Below are 24,737 nucleotides of genomic sequence, written 5' to 3'. Positions count from 1 at the left end.
CCAAATCCGAGGACTTAGGAAAATGACAGCATTGCTTCCGCCTTTGTTCAGGGGGACCCTCTCTCCTGCGGGAAGCCTGGAAGCTTACCTACATACACTACAGTAGAAGCGTTGCTCTCATCCCCAGGGCTCGCGTCTCGACCACGTTGCGCGTTTTGACTTACTACTGGCCTTTCCATTCTCGCTGTCCATCAAACCTGCACCCTTTCTTTCGCTGTCAGTTAGCATACAGACTACTCTTCCAACACACGAATCGAATTCAAAGATTCATCACCTACGATGCAGAGGCCGACGACATATGGGCAGTCGCCCCCCCTCCATCATCCCGTACCACAGCATGTCTCGACAGTTCCCCAGCTTCGATCCCCGCCTCCACCCTCGCAGTCGCAACCACAGTCCCAGAATTATGGGAACCCGTACCAGGCACAGCAGGGCGCTGCGCCGAATGGGAATATGTTTGGCCAGTATGGCAATTTTCTGAACGACCCGACGGCCCAGTTCGCCGCACAGTTTGGACAGACTGCCTTCAAGCAGGGACAAGAATACCTGGAGAGTAATGTGAGTGATGTTTGATGGCATCATTCTTTGTCTTTTTCTAGATGCGCCGCGCAGCATTGAGGAAGGTGGATAGCCGTCCAACTAGACGGTCCGAGCAGTTGGAAGCTAGCAAGTCGCAGAGAGGAACTGGACTACAACCCTGAAGCTGCTTCTCTAGTGGGCCGCACAGAGAGACAGGACGGAGGGCGTTGGCGCGGAAGAGTCGAATAGAAAGCAAGCCGTGGATTCAGAGGAAGAGAAGGGCACATGACGAGGATCTCTGGGGTGCAATGATGCGTTGTTTGCAGAGGAGGGGGCAAAGGTAGACATAAACCTTATCCCCCCCCCCCCCCCGAAAGGAGCGGGCGAGATGGCAGACAGATCAAGACGCGACACGATTGCGTGGCCTTGGAGATCGATATCTCGCGATCAGCGGAATACGAGAAGCACATACACATGAACGAGCATCAGGAAGGAATGGAGAGGCGGAGCCTGAGTGGCACACAAGGAAGACCTATTGGAAGCAGTTGGTGGGGGGGGGGGCAATAGGCGTCCTCTGATCCCTGGGCAAGATTCAAGTTGGGGAAGACGGAGCTTTGACGACGGAAGAGCGTCCAGGCAAGCCAGGCTGGAAGGGCTTCCAACACTGCGCGGGCACTTGAATGCGTGAGGTCAACCTTGTATCGGAGACATGACGCTAACAAGAGAATGACAGGTCAATCGCTACATGAACATCTCGATGCTCAAGCACTACTTCAACGTCACCAACAGCTATGTGATAAACAAGCTCTTCCTCGTTCTCTTCCCATGGCGGCACAAGCCTTGGTCGCGCAAGCCGGATCCCGTGCGACAGGGCCTGTATCTCCCGCCCCGTGACGATGTCAACAGCCCCGACATGTACATACCTGTCATGTCGCTTGTGACATATATCCTCCTGTCGAGCCTCATCGCCGGCCTACGGGGTCAGTTTCAACCTGAACTCCTCGGGTCCAAGGCTGCCACGGCCCTGATCGTGGTGATTTTTGAGATCCTGGGCCTCAAGGTCGGGACATACATCCTCAGCATATCCAACGACTCGCAGCTGTTGGACCTAGTGGCGTACTCGGGCTACAAGTTCGTTGGGATCATCGTCACGATCGCGGTAGCCGAGAGCTTCAACGGTGGAAAGGGCACAGGCGGCTGGATCGGCTGGGGCGTCTTCCTCTACACATTCCTCGCCAACTCGCTCTTCCTGATGCGGTCTCTCAAGTACGTCTTGTTGCCGGAGAACAACGCAGGGCCTGGGAATGGTGGCATGCAGACGGACTCGAGGGCCAAGAGGAATCAGCGAACCCAGTTCCTATTCTTTTACTCCTACATCGTGCAGCTGGTTCTCATGTGGATCCTATCGAGGGCATGAACAAGGCCATTCTCATGCGTTATCTTGGCGCGGAGGACGGCGGTTCGGAGGGTTCTGAAGGGGGAGGGGACATGTTTGAAAAAGGCGAACGCAGTGGAATTTTCACGATCTATTTGTGGGTGTAAGATAGGAGATTAGAAGACAAGGAATTGTTCGTGAACCTTGCCGGCATGGAAGAGAAGAAAGAGAAGAAAAAAGCACGGCGACAGATGTTTGGCGTGTGCATGCGTACGAAAGATTGCTTACGACTGCAGACCCTCTCTTCTTCCTACCAATCCTCTCGGTGTGGGGTCAGTCTCTCTCCGCCGGTCAAGTCGGGCGAGTCGGACGAGACGTTTTACAAAGTTCCGCCTTGGCAGCACTGTTCCTCTCCCCTATGCACTGCATACTTCTGCATAGTATGGAATACACATGACTGCTACTATGTACAAGAAGGGGCATGTACCGTAGCCGTTTCTCTCTTTGACGTCTCGGCCCGCTGCCCCTCCCCTTCTCACTGTCGTAACTCCGATGTGGGTTTTGCGCTGTCGTGGGAGACGCGTGCAGAACCCTATCTGGCCTAGGGATTTTCACCAGCAAGTGATCTACCGAGACTAGTAGCACACACATAGGTAGAGACTATTGTAGTGCATACCACATACAGGACCAAAATGGCTACGCACCCATGCCGACTTTAACTCCACCGAACAAACCGAGATTGCTGAGTAGCAGGAGGGCGTTTCCCCTTCCCCACTCTTCCCATGGAACAAGACGTCAAAGAGTTATGGTGCGGGGGCCAGATCGACCTCAATCCAGGGGGTGCTACTCCGTAGGCGACGCGGCGGGTGTAGGTGGAGGGGGGGAGCCATCTTGGCTTCCTTGACGGATAAAAAGGTTCTATTCTTAATTTCGTAAACCCTTGTCCATCGATTCGGCAGTGCCAAGGGTTTGCAAGGAACACTTTTGGGCAGGGGGGCAAATCTAATAGATTTGGTTTCCTCCCCCCTGCAAAGAGGTGGAACTCGATACGGGACATGCTTGTTTCTATAGCCGATACGTGCATGGTTACTTACCACGACTGTGGTAGCAGCAAGAAACAAACCAAAGGAGATCTCACTTTGACTCTGGTCCCCCCCCCTTCCTCTTCTCTCTTTCTAGGGCCCCAGATCTAAGAGACGACGTTGCTTTCTTTCTCCACTGCCAAGCCCACGTCGTGCATACGCGGCGGTGTAATCGTGATTTCGCCATCCCAATAGTGGGTGGGTTGTGTATGGGGTGTATTGGATTTTTTTTTTCTTTCTTTTCTCCCACAAGCCGTTGATCCAAGGATGGTTGTGATCGACCCGGAGTGCACTGCCCAGCAAGGGGTTTGCTCTGTCAGGGAAGGAGGCTATCGTCTCGGGAGGTGTATATAAAGAAGTGTTGATGACCTCGACATGGAAAGTCCTTGGGGAGACATCATCATCATCATCAGGCTAATTCGCTCTTTCTCTCTCTCCGCTCAGCACCGCCTCCACCACTACGCTCTCTTTCTCTCCAGACGAGTTTCCGTCTAGTCAGTCGTTCTATACTGTGTATAAATTTATTTGCACTATTGCAACCAGCACAACTATCATAATAATGGCTTCTCAACGTTTCGGACGGGTTATTGCCACTGCTCTGGCCACGGCCTCTATCGCCGCTGCTGCCACCTGTGATACCAGCACCCTCAACACCACCACGTACCTGTACCCAATCACGGTCGCGGGCACCACCATTGCTGATGTAGCCAATGCTACGGGCCGCGGTCTGTGCAACATTGCTCGCTACAACTTTATGGCCGACCAGGTTCGTTTTTTGTCACTTGTTTCTGGTTTCTCCAACAGACACACGAACAGGAGTTTTTTTTCTTTCTTTTTTCTTTTTCTTTCCTTTTTGAGGTAGAATATAATCTGACTAACTCTTTCAACCACTCGCAGGCCATTCTCCCCAACGTCGGACAGGAGATCGCCATCCCCGCCGAGGTGTGCCCCGATGAGATCGACGACACCACCTGCGTCATCGACAACTACAACAGCACCAACACCTGCCTGATCGGTGGCCCCCGCCTGTACTACACGGTCAACGGTGACACCTACACAGCCATTGCTAACCGGCTCAACCTGGCCGTGACAGCGCTCAGCACAGGCGACGCCGACGAGGTGCTCGAGGCGGGCCAGTTCGTCAAGGTGCCCCTGTGCGACCCCAGCCAGTGCAGCTACGAGCCGTTCCAGTTCACCCTCGGCGAGCCCAAGTGCTACAAGGACCTGGCGGACGAGTATGGCGTCACCGTTGGCCAGATCATGCAGCTTAGCCCCACGTACAACTACAGCCAGTCGGGCTACACGCTGGCCACACCGCCTACCATCGACCTGGTCACGAACTGCACCTACCTGTCGGATAACATCACCGTCATCACCTAAATGGGGATGGACCACTGGGAGGCATGAAGAAGAGGAGGGGGGAGATCTTGAAGCTAGAGAGGGAGAGACAGAGACAGAGAGGATTCGTTGGTGTACTACTACGGCGCACATATTCATTGTTTTTGTTTTACCCCTTGTAGATACCAAAAATGAAGTTTGGATGGAAAGAAACAACGCTATAGAGTTTGATTTGTGCATATGTTCAACCCCAAACACACATACACAGTACATACATGGTGCAAAAGAAGAATAAGCAAGAGTTCAGTCTGGTTCAGATCTTTAGACCTTTGTTTTGAGTTGCATGGCACATGGGGACTAACCATGCTTGATTACGCAACGAGTCCAGGATACTGAATCTCTGCCAACTTCTAAAATGAACTCAAAAAAGAGAAAAAAGAAGGGACGATCCTCCAACCCCAATTGGGCCATCCCCGAGTTCCCGTGAGCGACTATCAATGCCTTGGTTGTTTTATTATGCGGACGTCCGACTTCTTCTCCGAGCCCTGTCTGTGCGTTACATCTTTCTAAACTACCCAAAAAGTGATTTACTATGTACATATGCACGTACCGAGTAAGCTATGCCGGTGATACATAACAGCGAATAGGTTTTCAGCCGCAGAATGATGTGTGGGCGAGAGATCTCCTCCCCCTGTCGGCCCCCCTTCTTTTTGCCCCCCCCCCCGGTCAAGACTACATGAAACCCTGCTTTGCGCGCGCCCCTCCCCACCGGGACTTGCCGCGCGTATAGTGCTCCGCGAAGCTTGAATTAGTTTTGCTGCCAGCGACCTCATCTTGTTCCTGGACCCGCCTTTTCCTCTCTTCTTCTTGTTCTTCTTCTTCTTCCCCTCCACTTACCAGATAAATACCTCGTTTGCCTGTTTTTAATTTTGGGTGAGAATGAAAGGAGGAGACGGCGACGGAGAAGGAGGAGGACCCACGGTTCGCAATCGGCTGGAGAATACCGTCATGCTTTGTTTGAAACGGGGGCCTTCTTGGGCCAGTATCGAATAAGTTTATTGGCCGGTGTCATATTACTTTTCGGTGTGAGTACCCAAGTGAGCAACTACGTATACATAGCAGCTATACGTACATAATATTAATCTTGCTGGCGACTGAATGGATGCCCTCTCGCAACCTCTCCCCTTTGGGATACCATGTTCCTGCTTAAGTACTTGTCTTTTAGCATACAATACGACAGTACCATGTGTAGCGTCAATTTATGATACATCATATACCCAAACTACGAGATGTGCCCCACATATATATTACGTACTCCCGCTGACGCATATCGTTGATCAAATATTGGGTACTATTGTTTGGACTCCTACACATCGGCATTTGCTTCTCGTATATTGATTCCTTTTCACAGGTCTTTGTGTCTTTCCACGACGTTGCTGTAGCACAAATTGCTTTCGTAATGCCCCCCCCCTTTTTTTTTTGTACATACATACTGTAGTCCTACCATTTAGTACTACGACGTACTTAATTTGTTGCCGGTCCGAAACCTTAAAGCAACAATACAACCTAAGCTTCGCATCCCTCCTCGCCCTTCTCGACTCCGGAGGTAGAAATATATACAGTGCTACTATACTTAGCTAACAAGTCCTGATAGACCTATTCACTTCAGCTTCCACCCCTTGTCCCTCCTCTTCCCCTATGCAGCCAGACGGTACCCTACGTGGCCCAAGCCCAAGTCAAAAGAAAGGAGGGTCTCAGGAAGTGGAGATAGGGGTGGGGGGAAAGGGTGGTGAACGAGCCTGCCCTGTTGACCGAGCATCTCAATGATTCTCCCGTGAAAGCCGACGATGCTGAATGTCTTGGGGGCCGGGGGGAGGAGGCCAAGAATTATCTCATGCTGCGCGACGTGGATCTCTCTCTCTATGAGTAAAAGAGCCAATGAGGGAGCAAGGAACCCAACTGATCATCATCCAAAGCTTGTCCGTCCGCCTGCCGGGAGAAGGACATTTTGTTTCCGTCGTGCTCGGCGGTCGGACCGAGTCCGAAAAGAGCCGAGCTTGGGAGGAAAACGAGAAAAAAAGAGACAGTACAGGGTAAAGACCAAAGGGGAAGGGATCTTTGCAGGTTTCTCCGATTCGTGAACTTTATTGTCGGTTGCCGTGAAAAGCATTGAAGATGCCAAAAGGGGGGGGGGGGAACCCATCAGATACTACTGCCCTGGCGCCTGTTTTCCAGTGAAGTGATCAAATTGATAGAAAGAGAAGAGAGGAATGACCAGTAACAAATCATGGATAGCAAGAAATGAGATGATCACCATCATCCCAGGACTCGTTTCTCTACAACGCCTCAGGTAAACCAACCCCCTCCCCCCCCCATCTCCTCCTCCTCGCCCTCGGCCGCAAGACAACACCGGCAATCAAATGAAAATCTCCTACAGTGGACACCACTGAGATATACAGTAACGAACCTCCTTTCCACACCCTATTTCATACACCCAACTGAACTGATCTTCAGCCCGTTGGCTCGAACAGGCTCGTTTGCACGAAGCACACAAGTAAGCTCTCGTATCAGCGAAGACAGTGGCCACGACTATCAGAGTAAGGCGACGACGTGGCCTCCACTTGATACTGCCGATGTTTTGCCAGATGCCTTTCACCGACTAAACTACAGGGCTGTCAGGGTAGACCGCTGAGTAATTATTAATGGCCTTACGCAGTATATTTGGATCATAGTTCGAGGCTGAGCAGAGCTGGTACAATGCGTGGATTGTACGAGGCTTCCTCAGACGGCCATATTTCCGGAAGCAGCAAGTCTTACAAACTGTCAACAGGGTCACATCACAGAACCCCTTCGGCACCAGGGAAGAATTAAGAGCTGGGTTTCTTCAGGAATATGCAATCGCTTCATCTATTTTGGGTATGCCATGCTGCACTTCTGCAGGGACCTCGCCCTAAGCTGACACGCTGCGGGTGCACCGTATCATTGAATGGATCCGATGACAGCCACCTCAGCTACCGTGGTACCACAACAGAAGTTGGATCTCACCAAGGGGGCTACGACGCCCACGTAACACCCGGGAATTTCTATGGCCACCCATCGTGACAGCCCTTATTTCCGTACCCAGACCTCCCCTCTCCTCCCCAACGCCTTAGCAGACAAAGTAAGTCATTCAGACCCTGTACTGACGGATGTGACCGGATACCTTAGTCCTCTTTTAGGCCATCCTCCTTTGGTATAGTGATGGAAAAGTGCAAGACCTCGTAGGCCTCACCCTCGTTCGAGCCACCATCCTTCTTCGTCTTCTCCTCGCTGTGCTTGAAGGTCTTCTCCGCCGCACCATCTGCCTCCTTGTCATCCTTGCCCTGCGTCTTCTTGTCCTCTTCCTTGGGCTTGGTGATGACATTACCATTCCCATCGACCTCGACCACGACATCCTCTACATCGAGGCTGCCGTCCTCGGTGTAGGTCCACATATCGTGAACCTCGCCCCGCCACAGACCTGTGATGTAGGCGCTCCCGACAACACCAGGGACGAGGTAAAGCAGCGCAGGCTGGCCATGGCGAAAGACCAGGAGCACAGAGACAGTGGCGACCATGCCGAGGAGGTAGCCGAGAATGGTGGCGCGGAAGTATGGCTTGGGGAATGAGGCGTCGGCAACGGACTTGAGCGCAGACTTGCCGGACAGCAGGTCGCGCCAGCTCGCCGTGGTCCAGAAGGCGGTGCCCCATTGGCCACGGGGATCGACGAATGGCGCCTTGATGTCACGGTAGGCGGTAGTAGTAGTAGTAGTAGTGGTGGTGGTGGTGTCGATGGTGGTGTTGTTGCTGTTAGTACTGACCTCCAACGGATCGGCGCCGTCGGGACCCTTGTTGGTGACGGTCTCCAACAGTGTCTTTTCGCGTGTCATCTTACGCTGGTAATGCTTCCACAAGTCGAATCGCAGGGCAAGACAGATGAAGATGCCCGGGACGACAATGTCACCGAGTCCAAGGATGCTTGCGCGTTTGGCAGTCGTGTACGTCAGCTTGATGGGTACATCGAGCTGCGTGGCGACGCCGACCATAAAAGGAGTGTAAAAGACCATGATGATGTCGTAGAAGAAGAGGCCCACCAGGACCAGGCTGCCGATGGAGAAGGACGTGACCGACATAAACTGGCAGGCCGTATAGCAGACTGCCAGACCGATGATGTTGGCGAGCATGGTGTTGCTGGTGTACAGGTACGCGCCCTGCACTACGATGCCGAGAAGACAACCGATGAGGGTGGTAATGTTGAAGGAGACATTTTCCTTGAGCGAGCCCAGCATCGCAAATTCCAGGTTCCAGTCCTCAACGAGCAGGTGGCGGAGCTTGAACAGGAAATTTCTCGTGCGCGAGGACACCCCGAGTTCCGACACGACACCAGGGAATGGTGTTCGCTTTCGAGCGTCGATCCCTTGTGTTGGATGCTCCTCGCTATCGACGTCGTATAGACCGCCGTCCTGTCCTCGGGGCTTCTCAACCAGCCTTTGGGTGCGGCTGCGTGGGTCGACCTTGAACATCCTCCCCTTCCTGTCCATCCAGGCATCGGGAAAGACGAAGCCCAGGGCCAACTGTATCACGCTGCCGAGAAACAAGCCTGTGCTGAAGACTCCAGTGGAGGACATGTACCACCTCAGTATCCTATTTAGGATGGCCGGGTCTTGAAGCCACTTGATGAGATAGTACAGCCCGACCAGCACTGTGGCAGCCATGAGCGGGAACACGATGGCATCACTGGCCTCGAACCCAGGGGCAAACTTCTCCTTGTGCTCGTCGGCAGGCTTGCCGTCCTTGGTCTTGCGGTTTGACTTGGCAGGTGGAGCGGCAGAAGGAGGGCGGCGCAAGGAGGCGTGCGCGCCAACGTAGATGATGAAGAGGGCGGACACGACCATCTGGATCTCGATGGCCATGAAGTCCATGGATTCCAGGAGCTGCCAGGTGGTAAGGGGCGGAACGACGGTGTGCTCGTTAGGGACAGGGCTTGGGATCTCTTCTGCCATGTTGGATGATGGGTTGGGACAAGGTCAAGCGAAGAGTGAGTGTATCGACTTGCTGGCTGGTGTGTTGGCTGAGGTCAAGAATGCTGCTGTGAAAACGATACCACCATGTAGATATGGTGCCTTCTTAAGATGTGGGTTTGCTGAGATGGAATGGAGATGGCTGTGACGTGTGACAACAATCTATCTTCGTTGCACAAGGCGTTCTGGGCAACTCAGGAAAAAGAAAGAGGCGGCAGATGCTAAACAATCTAGCGCAAGTGACCATGAGACCTGAAATCAGGCAAGAACAGACAAATGCAGATTTTAGCAGAATCGACAAACTGTCATGATTGGTATCATTATGTTTGTGACCCCGCAGACAGATCTGGTTCCAACTGAGGTCTGGAAACAAAGATGACAAGACAATCCAGAAAGAAATATAAATCTTGGAAATTCCAAAAGAGAATGAGAGACAGAGAGAGTGGGAGTTGGGTGAGGGCAACGTCCCTCATAGCTTAGAATGCTTCTGCTGAGACTGACTTGCAGGATGCAAAGACAGAACTGTGATAGCCTTGCAGCAACTGTAGTCTGCTGGAGGCTCCCACAGCTCCCCACCTTGGGCGGTCCAGGCCGCTGTAACGTCATCGACAGGGGGGGCCCTGAGCTACCAAACTTTCAGCCTCGTCCCCTAAATTCTGACCCGCTAACAACAACCACAAACGCCTGTCCATCATTCGGTACAGAGTACAGTCAAGAAGTTTGCATACACGCACCACCAGCATCTGCCACCCTGTCAAGATGGCAAAAGAAGTAGCCTTGGACACCTCCATGGTAAGTTATGCTTTCTCCTCCCAACAAAAAACAACAAATAAAGACCCAGCCGGACTGACTCCTCTCCCTTCACCACCCCAGGGCACCATAACCCTCGAGCTCTACACAACACAAGCCCCCAGAACCTGCACCAACTTCCTCACCCTCTGCTCCCGAGGCTACTACAACAACACCATCTTCCACCGCATAATAGCCAACTTCATGATCCAGGGCGGCGATCCCACCGGAACAGGCCGCGGCGGCACCTCCATCTACGGCGACAAGTTCGCCGACGAGATCCCCCTCCTCCCCGGGTCCACCACCCCAGAGCTCAAGCACACGGGCGCCGGGATCCTCTCCATGGCCAACTCTGGGCCCGACACGAATGGGTCGCAGTTTTTTATCACCCTGGCACCTGCGCCTTGGCTGGACGGGAAGCATGCTGTCTTTGGGCGCGTCAGGGCGGGGATGGGTGTTGTGCGGCGGATGGGGCTGGTCAGGGTTGGCCCAGAGGATCGACCGGTGGAGGAGGTGAAGATCCTGCGGGCACGGGTGATCGAGGATGGGGAGGAGGTGTGAGAGGTTGGGGGGGGGGGGGGAAGGCGAGGATAGCAGATGGGTCGTTACGGCTACATCAGCCCCCCTGGATACAAGATGCAGAGGCCGAGGATGCTCGGCTCGCTGGTCAAGCGTATGGCATCAGATGAGGAAGCTTCAGTGAATGGTGGACTCTGCGGAGAGCAACACCTGAGACTTGTCCATTGTGTGCTCTCAGAAATCCCCTTCTCTGGCCGTCCTGGCGGGTAATTTCCCAACACAGCGTGATACTATGTCCGTACAAGGTGCTTGTCAGGTATCATGTGCTCGTTCGTTGGTCCTCGTAGGCAGTTATTAGGGCATACAGAAGTAGGGGGCCACATCACGGGTAGAGGACTTGGACTCGGCCAAGGCTTCTTGCTTTAAAAAATATTACGTTGACAATACCTGGGTTTTCTGTAGTGACAAGCGATCCCGTAGCAGAATGCAATCGCCGTTGAATTGGATACTTGGGCACGATGACCTGCTACGGAGATAAATCTCTGTTGCCGTCGATAACCAGGCGTGCCATTTATATTCCATAGTACCCAAGTATGCCTTGCGAAGTTTCCATCGACACAACCAACTCTTCCCACCCCGTGACTCAAGTGAATGCAAAGACGCCGGAGCCCAGCCCAGCCATGCAAGCTCCTCACAGAAACCAAATGTATGAGTATCTCAGACTCGTCTCAACCCCTGAACAAAAAAAATAAAATAAAAAAATTACTAACCAACTCCCCACCGACCAACATAAACACCGTTGATGCGCATTATAATGTGAAAGTAGAGCGCCCATAGCAAGCAGACAAAACATAGACTCCGAGTTTGCTGCCGGTTGCGTAACTTGTTTAAGGCCCTGGAGACACCTCACCTCACGTTTTGTCTGCTCTGCATATAGGCTCAGCCCTGGTGAGGACAGCCCTCAGGAAGCCAATATGATGCACATACTGCGAGACAATGATTGATCGCAATCAGCAGGCCCATCCTTGTATGTGAGTTGGCCCTCATATCTTTGCAGCAGTTTGCGAGTATTGTTGTACTCTGTAGACTGGTGGCTGCCGCGCAGAGGTACAGACCGACCATCTGAGGCAAAGGCAAAAGTCTTAGTAGACCGTACTTTTTTTTTCTTCGTCCAGATTATCTCTGGGACGGGCAAGATTCTAGTCTCACCCCATGCCCTCGATTTTAGGAGGCATGGGGGGGTTCCGAGAGTGTATCTGATGATTCGTAGCCGTTGTCGGCCTGGCTGCCGTTTTTCGGTCTCGGCGATCCCAGTGACGGTTTTGCCGAGCCCAGCTTGAGCTTCTTGTTAGGCGAGGACTGCTTCGCCGAGGGCTTCTTGGACATAACCTGGACGGTCGATTTCTTGTCCTCCTCTTCCTCGTCGTCATCCACCTTGGACTCGTGGCTCAGGAACGAGTTGCCCTTGACCTTGTCCTTGTCCTTCTTGGGCTTGTTCTTGAGCAGTATCTTGGTCGTCGGCCCCTTGAGCTTCTTGGCCTTCTTCTTGGGGTTACTGGTGGCTACGTCTGAGTCCTGGTCCTCATCGAACTCGTCCACATCTCTCTTCCTGGGGCTGCCCGCCCGCGAGCCATTCACCGGCGTCCCCTTCTGGCTCGAGGGAGGGGTGGCGTCGTTGTTGACGCTCCCGTTGCTGCCGTTTGTGATCTTTTGCGAGGCCACGCGGCTGGCGTTCCTCCCGCTATTCCCTATGCACGCGCCCATGTGGTTGTTGAGGCGCGTGACCAGTATACACCTTTTGCACTTGCTGCATGTTGCCGAGGGGAACGACAGCACGTTTGGAGGCCGCTGGCCGTCGGGCGTGGGCGTCACTGTGCCGTCTACGCTTGCGTCAAGCTTCTTCTCCATGTCCTTCTTCTTCTTGCCCCTGCCTGGACCGGGCGCGATCCAAGTCTGTCCGTAAATGTCGTACCCAGGCTTGTCGATGTATGGGTGCTTTTTACAGTAGATGACGCCGGGGTCGGGCTTCTGTGCGCCTCTGCCGTCCGTGGGGTGCAGCAGCCGAGGGAGGTGACAACGGGGGCATATGATGTCCTTGGTGGTCTGGAGCGGATTCGCCTTCAGGTACACCTTGCCGTCCTCGTAGATGGCAGCGTCGGTCTCCGTGCGGACGTCTGGTCGCGGGTCGGTATCGGAGGCGTCTGCGGCGTCGGCAGCCAGCTTCTCGACTCTGATGGCGGCGGTATTTGCGCGGGATATTTTTTCTGAGCGGTGCACCTCGAGGCAGAGGTCGAAGATGACATTGTAGATTAAATCGTCGAGGACCGAATGTGACTGTAGAAGAGTAGGGGGTGGGGGAGGAGGCTCGAAGTCAGCGCCAGTGAACATGCGTGAGAGGAAAGGCGCTTTTGGAAGCGCGATACCTGTATTTGTAGGAAGAGAGGGCAAAGGTCTTACAAGTCTGTCCAAGAGGTTGCTGTCGTCTGCTGCGACGATGATCTCGGCCCTGCCCGTCAGGGCGTTTACTGGGGCGACATCCATGGTGGCAGGAGGCAGAGTACAACAGGACTTGTGGGCAGCAGGCTGCTGGAGGCTGAAAGATTGCGCTGCCAGAGGAATCAAACAGAGAGTAAGGATAAGTTGTGTTGTTGTTGATTTTTTATTTTTTTTTGATCGTGTGCACTACGAGAGGAAGAGACAGAGAAGAGAGAAGTATTTGGTGTTGAAAGGTGGAAAGGCAATTACCTAAAAATTTGGTCTCCCGCGAAGACTTGCTGACTGACAGATGTGTGCATGTATGTAGTTAGTTGGTTGGTGGTGATGGTTGCTCGAGGGTCCCTGCAGCCCCAAAAGTTCGCAAACGGGTCGTGCTGGAAATAAATGTGGTGCAAGTCGCATGATGGGGGTGGGCATTTTTGAGTTAGGACATACCGACCCATAAGTATTACATGCTGTTGTAATATCAAGATACAGTAGATATGACCTGCGCTGCAGTTGGGAGCTAAGCCCAACAACAGTGGAACAAATGACCTATCCACCACATGCCCTGTATTGACAGGGGTTTCAGAACGGGGGCGCCAGGGACCTTCACCAAAGTTTAAATTCCCTCCGCAGTCAGCACCCTCCAGAAAAGACGATTCTTGAGGAATACATGTATATATATCCGTATACATGTAAACAGAAACAGGTATCGGGTGTTTACTTTCTCGAGAAAGTATGCTCCACAGTATTATTTCCTGTTTAGGCGGTTCGACGGGCTGGACGCATTCACCCTGCCACCATCATAGGCACATGGCTTCTCTGGTACACAGACAGGGCTCAGGTATTATTAGTACTATAGTAGTATGTACGTCACTACATTATTTCTCTTAACACAACCCACTGTAGCATGCGAGTAGGCTTCTGTTACAGATGCGCCAGGACATCGTCTTCTATAGCAGCAAGACAAGAGGTTTCACAAGCATAATGGAATAAACGAAAAAAAAGGTGGGAGAAGTGTTTGCACTCTTTTTTTTTTTTTTTTTTTTTTTTTTGTTGTTTTTGGACGTAAAGAAAATAATTGGAATAGAAAAGGTAAACCCATTCAGTAAGTAATCTCAACCCCTTACAATGTGCATCATGTACCACTCCCTAGCGCCGCTAAGTTGAGGCTGTCACTCTCTTTCAGCCCCTGGCGCCGCCCTGGACCTACTACTGGTCTATCAACTACATACGTAATGCCCTGCAAATAATTAATGCCCCATTCCCCCCACGAAGTCAAGATTCCAAAGACGCATCCTGTCAACATCACTTCATGGTCACTTAAAAATATAGAACACAACACCAAGTAAGAAACGAAAACCATGGCCTTTACTATATGACAGACTCACCTCGCCAGCCACCATCTAAATCGTTCAGCCTTCCCCTCCCCTCCCTCCTCCTCTCACGGCTTGCCGTCCGCGGCAAAGATGACACGAACAACACAAGGCCAGCCCTCAATCCTATCCTTCTTTCACAAGCAGCAACCACCTAAATACGCTGCCCCTCCTCCACCACAGGCCGAACAACCACCCCAGCCTCCTCAAGCCACCATCCTTCCTCCGCCTGCTCCTCTCGCGCCGCCATTAGCCCCTCAGCTGCCCACCGCCTCCGCCAGGCCCGTGTCAGCAGCAGACATCCTCCCTCCCGCCTTCGTAGCAACAGCAAGATCAACAGCAATCCTGTCCACCCACCCGAGCGCCTCCATCCTGCCCGTCACCGAGTCCCACATTCCCGCTCTCCGCCGCATCAACGCCCTCCTCCTACCTGTCAACTACTCCGACTCCTTCTACCAGGGGCTTTTGGACCCCGCCGTCTCGGCCCTCTTCAGCCGCGCCATCCTCTGGCAGGATGACCGCAGTCCTGACGCCGCCCCCAAGGTTGTAGGCGGGCTGATCTGCCGCCTCGAGCCCAGCCCCTTCGACCCCTCCACCGGCCTCTACAACCCTTCCCTCGCCGCGTCCCGTCCCATCCCAGGCGCCTCCAACACCGGCATCCCGCCCCCGCAGCCCGGCCAACATCATGCGCTGTACATCCAGAGCCTGGTGCTGCTCGCGCCGTACCGTGGGCTAGGGCTCGTAGGCGCCGCCCTGGAGGGCATTCTGGACACGGTGCGCGCCGCCGGGCGGGCGGGCGCAGGGGCGATCCAAGTGGACTGGGTGTATGCCCATGTGTGGACCGAGAACGAGGATGGCATGGGGTGGTACGGCCGGCGGGGCTTTCTCCAGGATGTGTTGCTCAGGAACTACTACTGGAAGCTGGAGCCAGACAGCGCTTACGTTGTCAAGAGGAGCGTCGAGCTCGAGGGTGGCAGGACTGGAGAGCACGTGGATGCGGCTGGTCGGCAGGTTGTTGGAATTCCGGCCAGTGTCACGGCTGCGGCTGTGAACCTACCTAGCTTCACCACCACAGGAATAACAACGACAGCAGCAGCAGCAGCAGCAGCAGCTACTGCCCCCCCTCCACCAGTGGCCACCGGCCCCCCACAGCCGACGGCAATGCGTCCTCCGGCGCCGGCCTCTTCGCTCTCTTTTCAGAATAAGAGGCCTGATATGGAGTGGAATGACCTGCCCGAAGAGATGGTCACTTCCAAGAACAGCTCCCGCAGCGACCTGCTCCAGCCGCCGTCTGGTTCGAGCTCCCGGAGCAGCTCGACGGGGCGCAGGAAAAAGGACCGGGCGTACCCCACCGCAGCCTTCGGTGGAAACTGAGAGCAGCGGGATGGCCGAGGGGGGCGATTGCCTACGGAGTCCTGGACGTTATTTCTGCTCTGTCGGTTTTAATCATGAGGGAGGCAGGGGGCGGGGGGTCTGGTCATGCCAAATCTTAAGTATAGGTTGGGGGTCTGCTTGGGAAATTCGATTGGGCTGGGGTTTGAGGGAGGGCGTTAGGAAAGGATCAAAAAGACGTCCTGTCTGCCAATAGTACCATTCTGACGATGTTGCATACTTTGGAAAGACAGACAGACATACATGGCTTGGACATAGAGACATGGATAAAAACTCCAATTGTATCTGTGGCATCAGACCACTTGCTCACCTGCGGTCCAAACATCTCTGAAGTAAACAGACCGTCCAACATTTGTCGTGTTAGATATGATGCCCCACCTGCTTGCCAGTCTAGCGAGAGAGGGGGGGGGGGGGGGGGAGAGAGAGAGATATCACAAAACTCGTGTCACGCAATATTTTTGCTGTCACTATCTGGACTAGTTTTACGTTTGCACACGCAAGATTAAATGGTGAAAGGTAAGGAAATGTTTGGAGGTTGGGGAGGGGGGGGGGGGAGCGTCACAAAATGTAGTCATTATAATCACAGTGCAATTGGTGGATGGCTTATGAGCTCAGATTGTAAATCGTTCCTTTTTGATTTTTGTACACATATGTCATCGAAGATACCTAGCAGCAGGGTTCGGCATATCCAGGGGCCTTCTCTTGATCTCTTGACAAGACGTTAAGACCGCTCATCATGGCAGAGGCATGCCGCCCACATGAATAGAGTCGTCCTTGTCGAGATGAGCCCCTGGACTTGTAGCCGACAGCTAGCTTGCCACTGTGGACAAGATCTTCTCTCAATCCTTTTCCATTTTCTTTTGAATTTCTTCTGCTCCCTTCCTCTTGTATCATGTTCCCATCTTGATGGAGTTTTCTTTGTTTCGTATTATTCTCTTCTGGCTTTCCTTCTCTTTTCCTCGTTGACGAGTTTCCTCCTCTTTGCTTTCCACACTTTTCCGTCGTCCACTAAGATCAGGTACTGCAGGCTTCCGGGAAGCCGGGTATCATTTGTATGAGAACGCCTCCTCTTGCCAGCCCATGTTGCTAATGCTAATGCCCGATGTTTCAACAATGAACATACACGCCATGACTTGACGCAATGTTCGATGCTAGATCGTAGCGGATTACAAAACAAAGAAGGGGGGGGGGGATGCAGCCCGAGGTCAAAAGGGAGTTTTCCTACTACTGGCCGCCGTCAAGACGGTCTTTGGATGCTGTGGGGGAAGGAGGGGACAAAGAAACGATGCATTGAGGGCTGAATCAAAGATTGACAGTTCCAAGATGCAGGATTTTGGAGGGATCGCCAATGAACTGTCGACGGAAGTCGACAATGGCTAGGGCGATGGTCTTAAAGTCTCGGACTTTGGCCTTCTGAAACTGCGCCACCATCAACCGCAGCTCGTTGTTGAACTGCTTCTTCTGGTCGCCACTGAACTCGTCAGAGCTTCCGAGCTCCAGGATAATCTCGTTATCTAGGTGAACGAGTTCCTATTAGCTTTTGAGGGGGGTGCCCGGTGTGAGGTAGCTAGACTTAGCAGGACCCTCCCGAGGCGACAGACTCACCCGGTGCGATGATGGATTGGAAGTGCTGGAATTCGCAAGTATCCCCACGCGGGCAGTCATTCCCCTCCCACTGATCAGGGCACATCTCCTTCTTGGGATCGATCCTGTTACTGTAAGTCAACGACTTGAGTCCACCAGCAACACTGTTGTTGTACTCTGGGTGGAATCGGTAGGCGTGGAAATATCGCAAAGGACTCTCGTAAGGAACAAAGGAGGTCTGCAAGATTTGAGACGAGTCACCGGTGGCCTTCACATTAGTTAGATGTCTGTCAGTAGGGGGAGAGCAAACGACATGTACTTCTCTGGCCGTTTCCACCGCTTGCTCATGTTGCTCGGTTGAGGTAACAAATTCGGGACCTCCGTTCTCGGAGATTTGGGCCGGGGGGTTGGTGTTGGCCTGCTGCGATTGCACTGGAGCCAGAGTGTTGCTGTCACCACCAGTGACAGCAACGACAGGCGTTGGCGACTTGGAGGTCGTCCCCGTATGATCCTCAGCCTGAGCCTCAGGTGGCTCATACTCATCAGACACACTAGACTCAGTGATGGATGCATCCTCTTGGTCCATTCCATGATCGGTGGTATCGATAAAGGTTTCAGCAGGCTGGTCGTTGACCTTGTAAGCATCATGATGATCCTCAGCAGAGGATTGAGCGCCGGCCGACACAGTTCCGAGAGCAGGGTTGGCAATACTGGCAAGGAAGGCATCTGCAGTAGCCTCGGCTTCATGCGCCGCCGCCTTGTCCAGAGCATCGATGTCCCTGGATTGTGATTGAGAACTGTCGTTCGGAGGGCTTGGTTCTAAAGCTGACTGCTCTGGGTCAACGACAGATGCAGAGATCATGGCGACCTCTTGAGAGTCTTGGCTCCCAACCTCTTCCTCGGCCATATCATCATTGATCTCGGCCTCGAGCTTCATAATGGCCTCTCGCATGCGCCTCAGCCGTTCTTCCTTCTCCAGCAGTTTTGCTGATTTGACAGCGAGGGACGCGCTCGAGACACCGCTATGCTGCTCGTTCTCAGGCTGTTGATCAGCCATTACCAGGCTTGGCATGGGCTCTGGGGTGGCAGTAGCTCGGGCTCCTGGGGGCATCTGTTCAGGCAGGCCATTCTCATCGCCCACATCGCTCGCTGAGACTCTCTGGGACATGGTAGGCTTGATTGCCTGCTCGGCAGGGGTGGCGTCCCCAGTGGTAGGTGTTTGAGGTGTGGCAGAACCTTTCTTTGGCTTCGCCTTGGCCCGAGCCTCTGCCTCCTCAATTCTCCGTCTCAACTCCTCGATAGCTTTCTCCTTGGCCATAAGATCACCGTTGGCAGCCTTGCCTGCAACTGCCGGCCCAGGGCTAGAAGCTGGCCGTGTAGAGATTGTATTTGTCAGGGGAGGATAGTCTCGAATTGCTGCACCACGTTGAGGAAGGGTCGCAGTCTGTTGAATTGGCGGTGGGGAGTCCTCAGTGGGCGAATCAACTTCCATCTCAACATCTTCCTCATCCTCATCCTCATCCTCGTCCTCGTCATCACTGATGTGAATGACTAGTGATGAAGTCTGCCGGTTAGCGAGCATTGGGCGCTTGGCAGCGGGGGCAGGAGTGTCCATGAAGTCTGCGGCCACAGGGCGCTTCCGAATATTCAGCTGCTGGTATCCTCGAGATCCAGACGAGGGAGCCAGAAAACCCGGGGTGGGCACCGTCGACGACGGCCGCTGAGGTGTTGCAGGTTTCGAGGTTGGACGCTGAGGTGCGCTCTGTGCCTCAGAGGGCAAAGGACTATCAGAAACCGACGAAAGCCCTGCAGGCGATTGCGTCTCTGTTGGAAGTACCTGTGGGGCAGCCGGCTTCTGAACGGCATTGTTCTCTAACGGTTTGGTCTCTGACGACGTCTTCTGACCGATCTTCTGTGCGCTTCTAGCCCTGATCAATGCCATTTTCTGTTGCAAGAGAAGGTCTTTCTCGGCTCTGGTTTTGGGTGCAGCCGGGGTGACACTTGGACTTGCACTGGCAGAACTAGAGGCAGTATTTGGCTGCGCCCCCGCTTCCACATTGCTGCTTGCAACAGCGGCTTTGGCCTTCTTCTCGGCCAAGAGACGAGCAATTCTATCCTTCCGCTCCTCCTGCTTTTTTGCGAGAGCGTCGGCTACAGTCGGCTGCGAAGACTGCGAAGGCTGCTTGCTGATATTCTGACTCTCCTTCTCCGAAGCTGCTGCTGGCTCCTGGGAAGTTGAAGGAGGGCCTGAGTCCGTGGACAAGTTTAGCTGAGTAAACAGCATCTTGACCAATTCTTCATCGAGGCCTTCCTCAATATATGTCTGATATTTGATGCCATGTTGTAGGAGTTTCAGTATAGCCTTCTTCGCCTCGTTAAATGCTTCAGACACGCTTGTGAACGACCGTGGTGCGTTTGCTCCACTGGTGCTGGACAAGCTGACAGGCTTGCTAATGTGTCCTCCGCCGTTCGCTGAGACTCCAGCGCCTTGCGACACGGCTGGCGAGGAGATAGCACGGCCGACTGGCAGGTCGTGGGCTTCCTTCGCAGCTAGTAAAGGTCAGCATGTCGACTTATAGTTCCCGGGCATTAGACTAACCTTGGACGGTGCCGGTAGGCTCCTGATCTTGCTGAAACTCCGCCGGAGAGAGATGTGGAGAGTATGATCTCGAACGGTCCCGCTCCATCTCCTGAGCTACCTTGACACTATCTCGTAGCTGGACTTCGTGACTGGGACTGTCGTTGCCGCGCGCAGCAGGCACATCTTCCATGTCGGTGTCGTAGAAATTGGGTTCTTGATCTGATCCATCGGTATCCTCGCCGCCAGCAGCCTTGGCAGGTGGAGCTGCAGGCTCATGGCTCCCAGGTGGTTTAGTTGGGACATTGTCGTAGATATCAGCAAAGACATCCTCACTGATCTCGCCTTCGTCCTGGGATTCGGCATCATCCGACTGAACCTGAGACTGCTTTTTTGACTGCTCCTTCGACTGCTCTCTCAGCTCAAGATCAGCCTCCAGCTGGCGATGCGCTGCCTCATTAGACGGTAGGAACTGCGCCGCGAGCTGTGGATTCTGCGGGACGGGCGCCTCCACTTGGGAAGCTGGATGTGCGACAGGATATGTGACAGGAGTCGAGACCATCGGTCGAGTGGGGTCGTAGGGAGAGTACGATGCTGGAAGGTCGTGAGGAGAGTAGAAGGCCGAAGCATGATGGGGAGAGTACGGTGCCGAAGGGGCGCTCGTTGGGTAGCCTCCCTGGTTCCATGAGCTATTGAAGGGCACAGGAAAGGGGCCACCAGTTGACGGGGTGCCTAGACCCGGGATGGTACCGGCGTTGTGATCGTACGCTGACTGAGAGGCGGAGTAGTAGTTGTCGACGGCGTGCGGGTACGGTTGAGGATGATGCGCCTGAGGCGCTTGAGGCGCATAAGACGGGTGAGGCGGTGGTTGCGAGCCATACCCACTCGCAGGAGGAGGATATGTGTTGGACGGTTGGTAAGAGTAGGGCTGTTGGGGCGGCTGGCCCTGGAAGGGATATCCGTATGGATATCGAGACATTGTCGACGTGATTCGCAAAAGGATGAGGATGCGTGATGTATGTGTTTGTGATGGTGCGTCGATGACAAGGAACTCAACGTGCTGTAGGTGTAAAGATGTCGTGTGCTGTGTTGACGATGTGCATTGTTATCACGAAAGCTGAAAGGGGGAGGAGAAAAGCGGGCATGTGCTTGCAACGAGGCAAAGTTGAACACTGCAGGTGATTGATTGCCTTTGACGCGTCTTTAGATGCTGTGTATACAACAAGATTTACCCACTGAGCGTGTCTCTTGGGGGTGGGAAGGAGGACAACCACCAATTTGATTAGCAATATAGTGCTGAAGCAGGGCTCAATGTTGAATCAAGAGTCATGCGCCAAGTTAAATGGGGTGCTGGCACGCTCATCGGCTGTACATAGGTTGAGATTGACCGTCGGGTTCAAATGTGAGAATCGAGACACCGAAAGACCTGACTCGATATTGAGCAATCAGGATTGACGAAGATATTTCTGTACTAAGACTCAACTTGCTTCTGGACAGACAAAGGCAAGTTGGTCCGTGTGTGTTTGGTGTTTGGTGGCGCTGATGTTGCTTGTCCTTGGCTTGGCGCGCTTTGTGTTTCTCAGCGCTCTGATCAGCACTGGTTGGGATTGCGCTAAGCTTTTTTCAATGCTAGGGCATGCGTGGTAGTACGTACGACAACACATAGTAGTACAGGGGTAGCGCCTAAAGTTGGTGGGGCTGGTGGCTGGGTACCCCCATGTCCAGTTGCTCCGGCGTCATTGGATTTGTTTACATGTCTGGGGGCTAGGAGCCACTCATAGGCTGAGGCCCCAGTGTAACTTTGGGTGGGAGGTTGGGAAGTTGCGACTCTTCAATTTCACATGGCCAGACTTGATCCCTTCAATGCTTGAATCGAGTACTCTCTTTTCCCTACGAGCATGAGATCAGATCACAAACACTGCAGAGGAAGGTGATTACATGGTTATTGAGGCCATATTACTTTTCCCTCTCGAGCAAAAGGACGACCGACCAAACGCCCATTGCTAGACGCCAGCCCTGCGCGATCGCGTCTGGATGACCGACGCCCAAAGCCATTAATTCCGCAGTATCTTGATGCTTACACGACCTCCATGAAGACCTCTTTGCACCCACAAACTACTGTTGTCACACACATTCAGCATCGTTGACTATCGTTACGATGGGGACGGTACGGAACAGCCCGTTCATGAGGCAGTCGCCTTCCCCAGCCCCGCCGAACAGCAGGCCGAAATCCGCCCTTTTCCCGTCACCTATACTACCCTCATCTGGATCTTCAACCCCCCCAACATCCGGTCATGTGCGAGGAGGATCGATTGGTGGGAGCCTTGGACTTCCTAGCAGTGGCGATGCTAAGTCTGGCCATGTCCGGAGCATCTCGAAGGGGGACAATCGCCATTCTGGCACCTTTGCTCCATCTTTCATCAAAGACGAGGACATGCAGCGCGCCTCTGACGCGGTAAAAGGCATAGAGGGCGAGAACGACTTCTCAGGAAAGCGATACGTGTGGCTTAAGGACCCGCAAGTGGCCTTCGTGAAGGGTTGGGTCGTCGAAGAGCTGGGTGGCAACCGACTGCTTGTCCAGTGTGACGATGGAAGCGTAAGCTAGCCAGCCCTCTTGGATCTACGTGGTGCCAGGCACTGATAACCCGCAGCAACGAGAGGTAGACGCCGAGAGCGCCGACAAGGTCAATCCGGCAAAGTTCGACAAGGCCAATGACATGGCAGAGCTGACGCACCTCAACGAAGCATCTGTCGTCTACAACCTCCACATGCGATACCAATCAGACCTCATCTATACATACTCCGGCCTGTTCTTGGTGACCGTCAACCCGTACTGTCCTCTTCCCATATACACGAACGAATATATCAACATGTACAAGGGACGGAGTCGAGAGGATACCAAACCGCACATCTATGCTATGGCCGACGAAGCATTTCGAAACCTCATCGAGGAGGGCCAGAACCAGAGCATCCTCGTCACGGGAGAGTCTGGTGCTGGAAAGACAGAAAACACCAAAAAGGTCATCCAATATCTTGCAGCTGTTGCGCCATCAGAGTCTTCCAGTAAGAGCCGAGGGCAACATTCCAATCTTTCGGCGCAGATCCTCCGGGCAAATCCGATCCTGGAAGCCTTTGGTAACGCGCAGACTGTACGAAACAACAACTCGTCCAGGTTTGGAAAGTTCATCCGAATCGAGTTCAACCGCAATGGCTCGATCTCGGGAGCTTTCATTGACTGGTACTTGTTGGAGAAGTCTCGGGTCGTTCGCATCAATGCCAACGAGCGCAACTATCATGTGTTTTACCAGCTGCTAAAGGGCGGAGATAAGAAGCTGAAACAGGACTTCCTCCTTGATGGGTTGGATGTGGATGACTTTGCCTACACACGCGACGGCCAAGGCACGATCACAGGAGTGTCTGACCGGGAGGAATGGGATATCTTGATGGAGGCTTTCAATGTCATGGGATTTTCTGAACAGGAGCAGAGCTCTATTCTCCAGACCGTGGCGGCGGTGCTGCATCTCGGAAACATTGGGGTGATGAACGAGAGCCGTTCCGTCGACCAAGCCCGACTCGCTCCAGATGCGAAGCAAGTTGCGGATAGAGTCTGCAAGCTCCTTGGAATATCACTGGAGCCCTTCCTCCAAGGCCTGCTGCACCCCAAGGTCAAGGCCGGTCGCGAGTGGGTCGAGAAAGTGCAGACACCTGAGCAAGTTCGCCTTGGCATCAATGCCCTTGCCAAGGGTATCTACGAGCGAGGTTTTGGAGACCTGGTGACCCGAATCAACCGACAACTCGACCGCACCGGCATGGGGCTGGATGAGTCCCACTTCATCGGCGTTCTGGATATCGCAGGTTTCGAGATCTTCGAGGAGAACAGCTTCGAGCAGCTCTGCATAAACTATACCAACGAGAAGCTTCAGCAATTCTTCAACCATCACATGTTTGTTCTCGAGCAGGAGGAGTATGCCCGTGAGCAGATCGAATGGAAGTTCATCGATTTTGGCCGCGATCTCCAGCCGACAATTGACCTGATCGAGCTGCCAAACCCTATTGGTGTCTTTTCATGTCTTGACGAAGACTGTGTGATGCCCAAGGCCACTGACAAGTCCTTCACGGAGAAGTTGCACTCATTGTGGGATAAGAAATCCACAAAGTACAGAGCTTCAAGACTGCGTCATGGCTTCGTGCTGACCCATTACGCGGCTGAAGTCGAATACTCCACAGAAGGCTGGCTAGACAAAAACAAGGATCCTCTCAACGACAACGTGACCAGGTTACTGGCGGCATCTACAGATAAGCATATTGCGAACCTCTTCTCCGATTGCGCCGACAACGAGGGTGAAGGTGGTGCCGTGCGGAGCCGGGTAAAGAAGGGTCTGTTCCGCACCGTCGCCCAGAGGCACAAGGAGCAATTGTCTAGTCTGATGGCCCAACTCCACTCAACGCACCCTCACTTCGTTCGTTGTATTCTTCCCAATCATAAGAAACGCCCGAAGCAATTCAACGGCTTGCTTGTCTTAGATCAGCTAAGATGCAACGGTGTCTTGGAAGGTATTCGAATAGCACGCACCGGCTTCCCGAACCGTCTTCCCTTTGCCGAGTTCCGTGCTCGGTATGAAGTGCTTTGCAAGGATATGCCGAAGGGATACCTGGAGGGCCAGGCAG

General features: G+C 53.5%; 7 protein-coding genes across 7 annotated transcripts; 4 read left to right on the top strand and 3 right to left on the bottom strand.

Moving 5' to 3' along the window:
• The first annotated feature begins 123 nt into the window (after positions 1 to 123).
• On the top strand, positions 124 to 2,111 carry M406DRAFT_292269 (YIF1-domain-containing protein). Its single transcript, XM_040919023.1, has 2 exons — positions 124 to 558; positions 1,253 to 2,111. The coding sequence occupies exons 1-2, from the start codon at positions 280 to 282 to the stop codon at positions 1,934 to 1,936; spliced, it is 963 nt and encodes a 320-aa protein (XP_040775961.1). The 5' UTR covers positions 124 to 279; the 3' UTR covers positions 1,937 to 2,111.
• A 1,424-nt stretch (positions 2,112 to 3,535) lies between these two features.
• On the top strand, positions 3,536 to 4,356 carry M406DRAFT_331312 (uncharacterized protein; the record flags this gene model as incomplete). Its single annotated transcript, XM_040920613.1, has 2 exons — positions 3,536 to 3,742; positions 3,874 to 4,356. 2 exons carry the CDS (start codon positions 3,536 to 3,538, stop codon positions 4,354 to 4,356), a joined length of 690 nt encoding a protein of 229 aa, XP_040775960.1.
• Positions 4,357 to 7,196: 2,840 nt separating this feature from the next.
• On the bottom strand, positions 7,197 to 9,843 carry M406DRAFT_292264 (uncharacterized protein). The gene is made up of 3 exons (XM_040919022.1): positions 8,789 to 9,843; positions 8,203 to 8,749; positions 7,197 to 8,148 (listed from the first exon to the last, which is right to left on the bottom strand). Exons 1-3 carry the CDS (start codon positions 9,333 to 9,335, stop codon positions 7,518 to 7,520), a joined length of 1,725 nt encoding a protein of 574 aa, XP_040775959.1. The 5' UTR covers positions 9,336 to 9,843; the 3' UTR covers positions 7,197 to 7,517.
• A 485-nt stretch (positions 9,844 to 10,328) lies between these two features.
• Positions 10,329 to 10,990, top strand: M406DRAFT_322826 (cyclophilin-like protein). The gene has a single exon (XM_040919698.1). The coding sequence runs from the start codon at positions 10,347 to 10,349 to the stop codon at positions 10,701 to 10,703; it is 357 nt and encodes a 118-aa protein (XP_040775958.1). The 5' UTR covers positions 10,329 to 10,346; the 3' UTR covers positions 10,704 to 10,990.
• An 895-nt stretch (positions 10,991 to 11,885) lies between these two features.
• Positions 11,886 to 13,202, bottom strand: M406DRAFT_260607 (uncharacterized protein; the record flags this gene model as incomplete). The annotated part of the gene is made up of 2 exons (XM_040917379.1): positions 11,886 to 12,995; positions 13,119 to 13,202. 2 exons carry the CDS (start codon positions 13,200 to 13,202, stop codon positions 11,886 to 11,888), a joined length of 1,194 nt encoding a protein of 397 aa, XP_040775957.1.
• Positions 13,203 to 14,878: 1,676 nt separating this feature from the next.
• M406DRAFT_221277 (uncharacterized protein) lies at positions 14,879 to 15,880 on the top strand (the record flags this gene model as incomplete). The annotated part of the gene is made up of 2 exons (XM_040915588.1): positions 14,879 to 15,457; positions 15,527 to 15,880. Coding segments are annotated over 2 exons (933 nt in total), but the record flags the coding sequence as incomplete, so codon positions are not given.
• Positions 15,881 to 17,209: 1,329 nt separating this feature from the next.
• Positions 17,210 to 17,368, bottom strand: M406DRAFT_260113 (uncharacterized protein; the record flags this gene model as incomplete). Its single annotated transcript, XM_040917341.1, has 1 exon — positions 17,210 to 17,368. A coding segment is annotated over one exon (159 nt), but the record flags the coding sequence as incomplete, so codon positions are not given.
• Between the last annotated feature and the right edge of the window lie 7,369 nt (positions 17,369 to 24,737).

This window comes from Cryphonectria parasitica (assembly GCF_011745365.1).
Source record: "Cryphonectria parasitica EP155 unplaced genomic scaffold M406scaffold_5, whole genome shotgun sequence".
Taxonomy (NCBI): domain Eukaryota; kingdom Fungi; phylum Ascomycota; class Sordariomycetes; order Diaporthales; family Cryphonectriaceae; genus Cryphonectria; species Cryphonectria parasitica.
The sequence above is the reverse complement of the archived record's forward strand: the minus strand, read 5'-3'. Positions and strand labels throughout refer to the sequence as shown.

Excerpts from the sequence above, each read along its gene's own strand:
- M406DRAFT_292269 (XM_040919023.1), top strand. The coding sequence starts at position 280 with ATGCAGAGGCCGACGACATATGGGCAGTCGCCCCCCCTCCATCATCCC. Across the intron at positions 559-1,252 it reads AAGAATACCTGGAGAGTAAT|GTCAATCGCTACATGAACAT; the intron begins GTGAGTGATGTT and ends AGAGAATGACAG.
- M406DRAFT_292264 (XM_040919022.1), bottom strand. The coding sequence starts at position 9,335 with ATGGCAGAAGAGATCCCAAGCCCTGTCCCTAACGAGCACACCGTCGTT. Across the intron at positions 8,750-8,788 it reads GCCCCGAGGACAGGACGGCG|GGATCGACGCTCGAAAGCGA; the intron begins GTCTATACGACG and ends ATCCAACACAAG. Across the intron at positions 8,149-8,202 it reads ATGACACGCGAAAAGACACT|TACTAACAGCAACAACACCA; the intron begins GTTGGAGACCGT and ends GTTGGAGGTCAG.
- M406DRAFT_322826 (XM_040919698.1), top strand. The coding sequence starts at position 10,347 with ATGATCCAGGGCGGCGATCCCACCGGAACAGGCCGCGGCGGCACCTCC.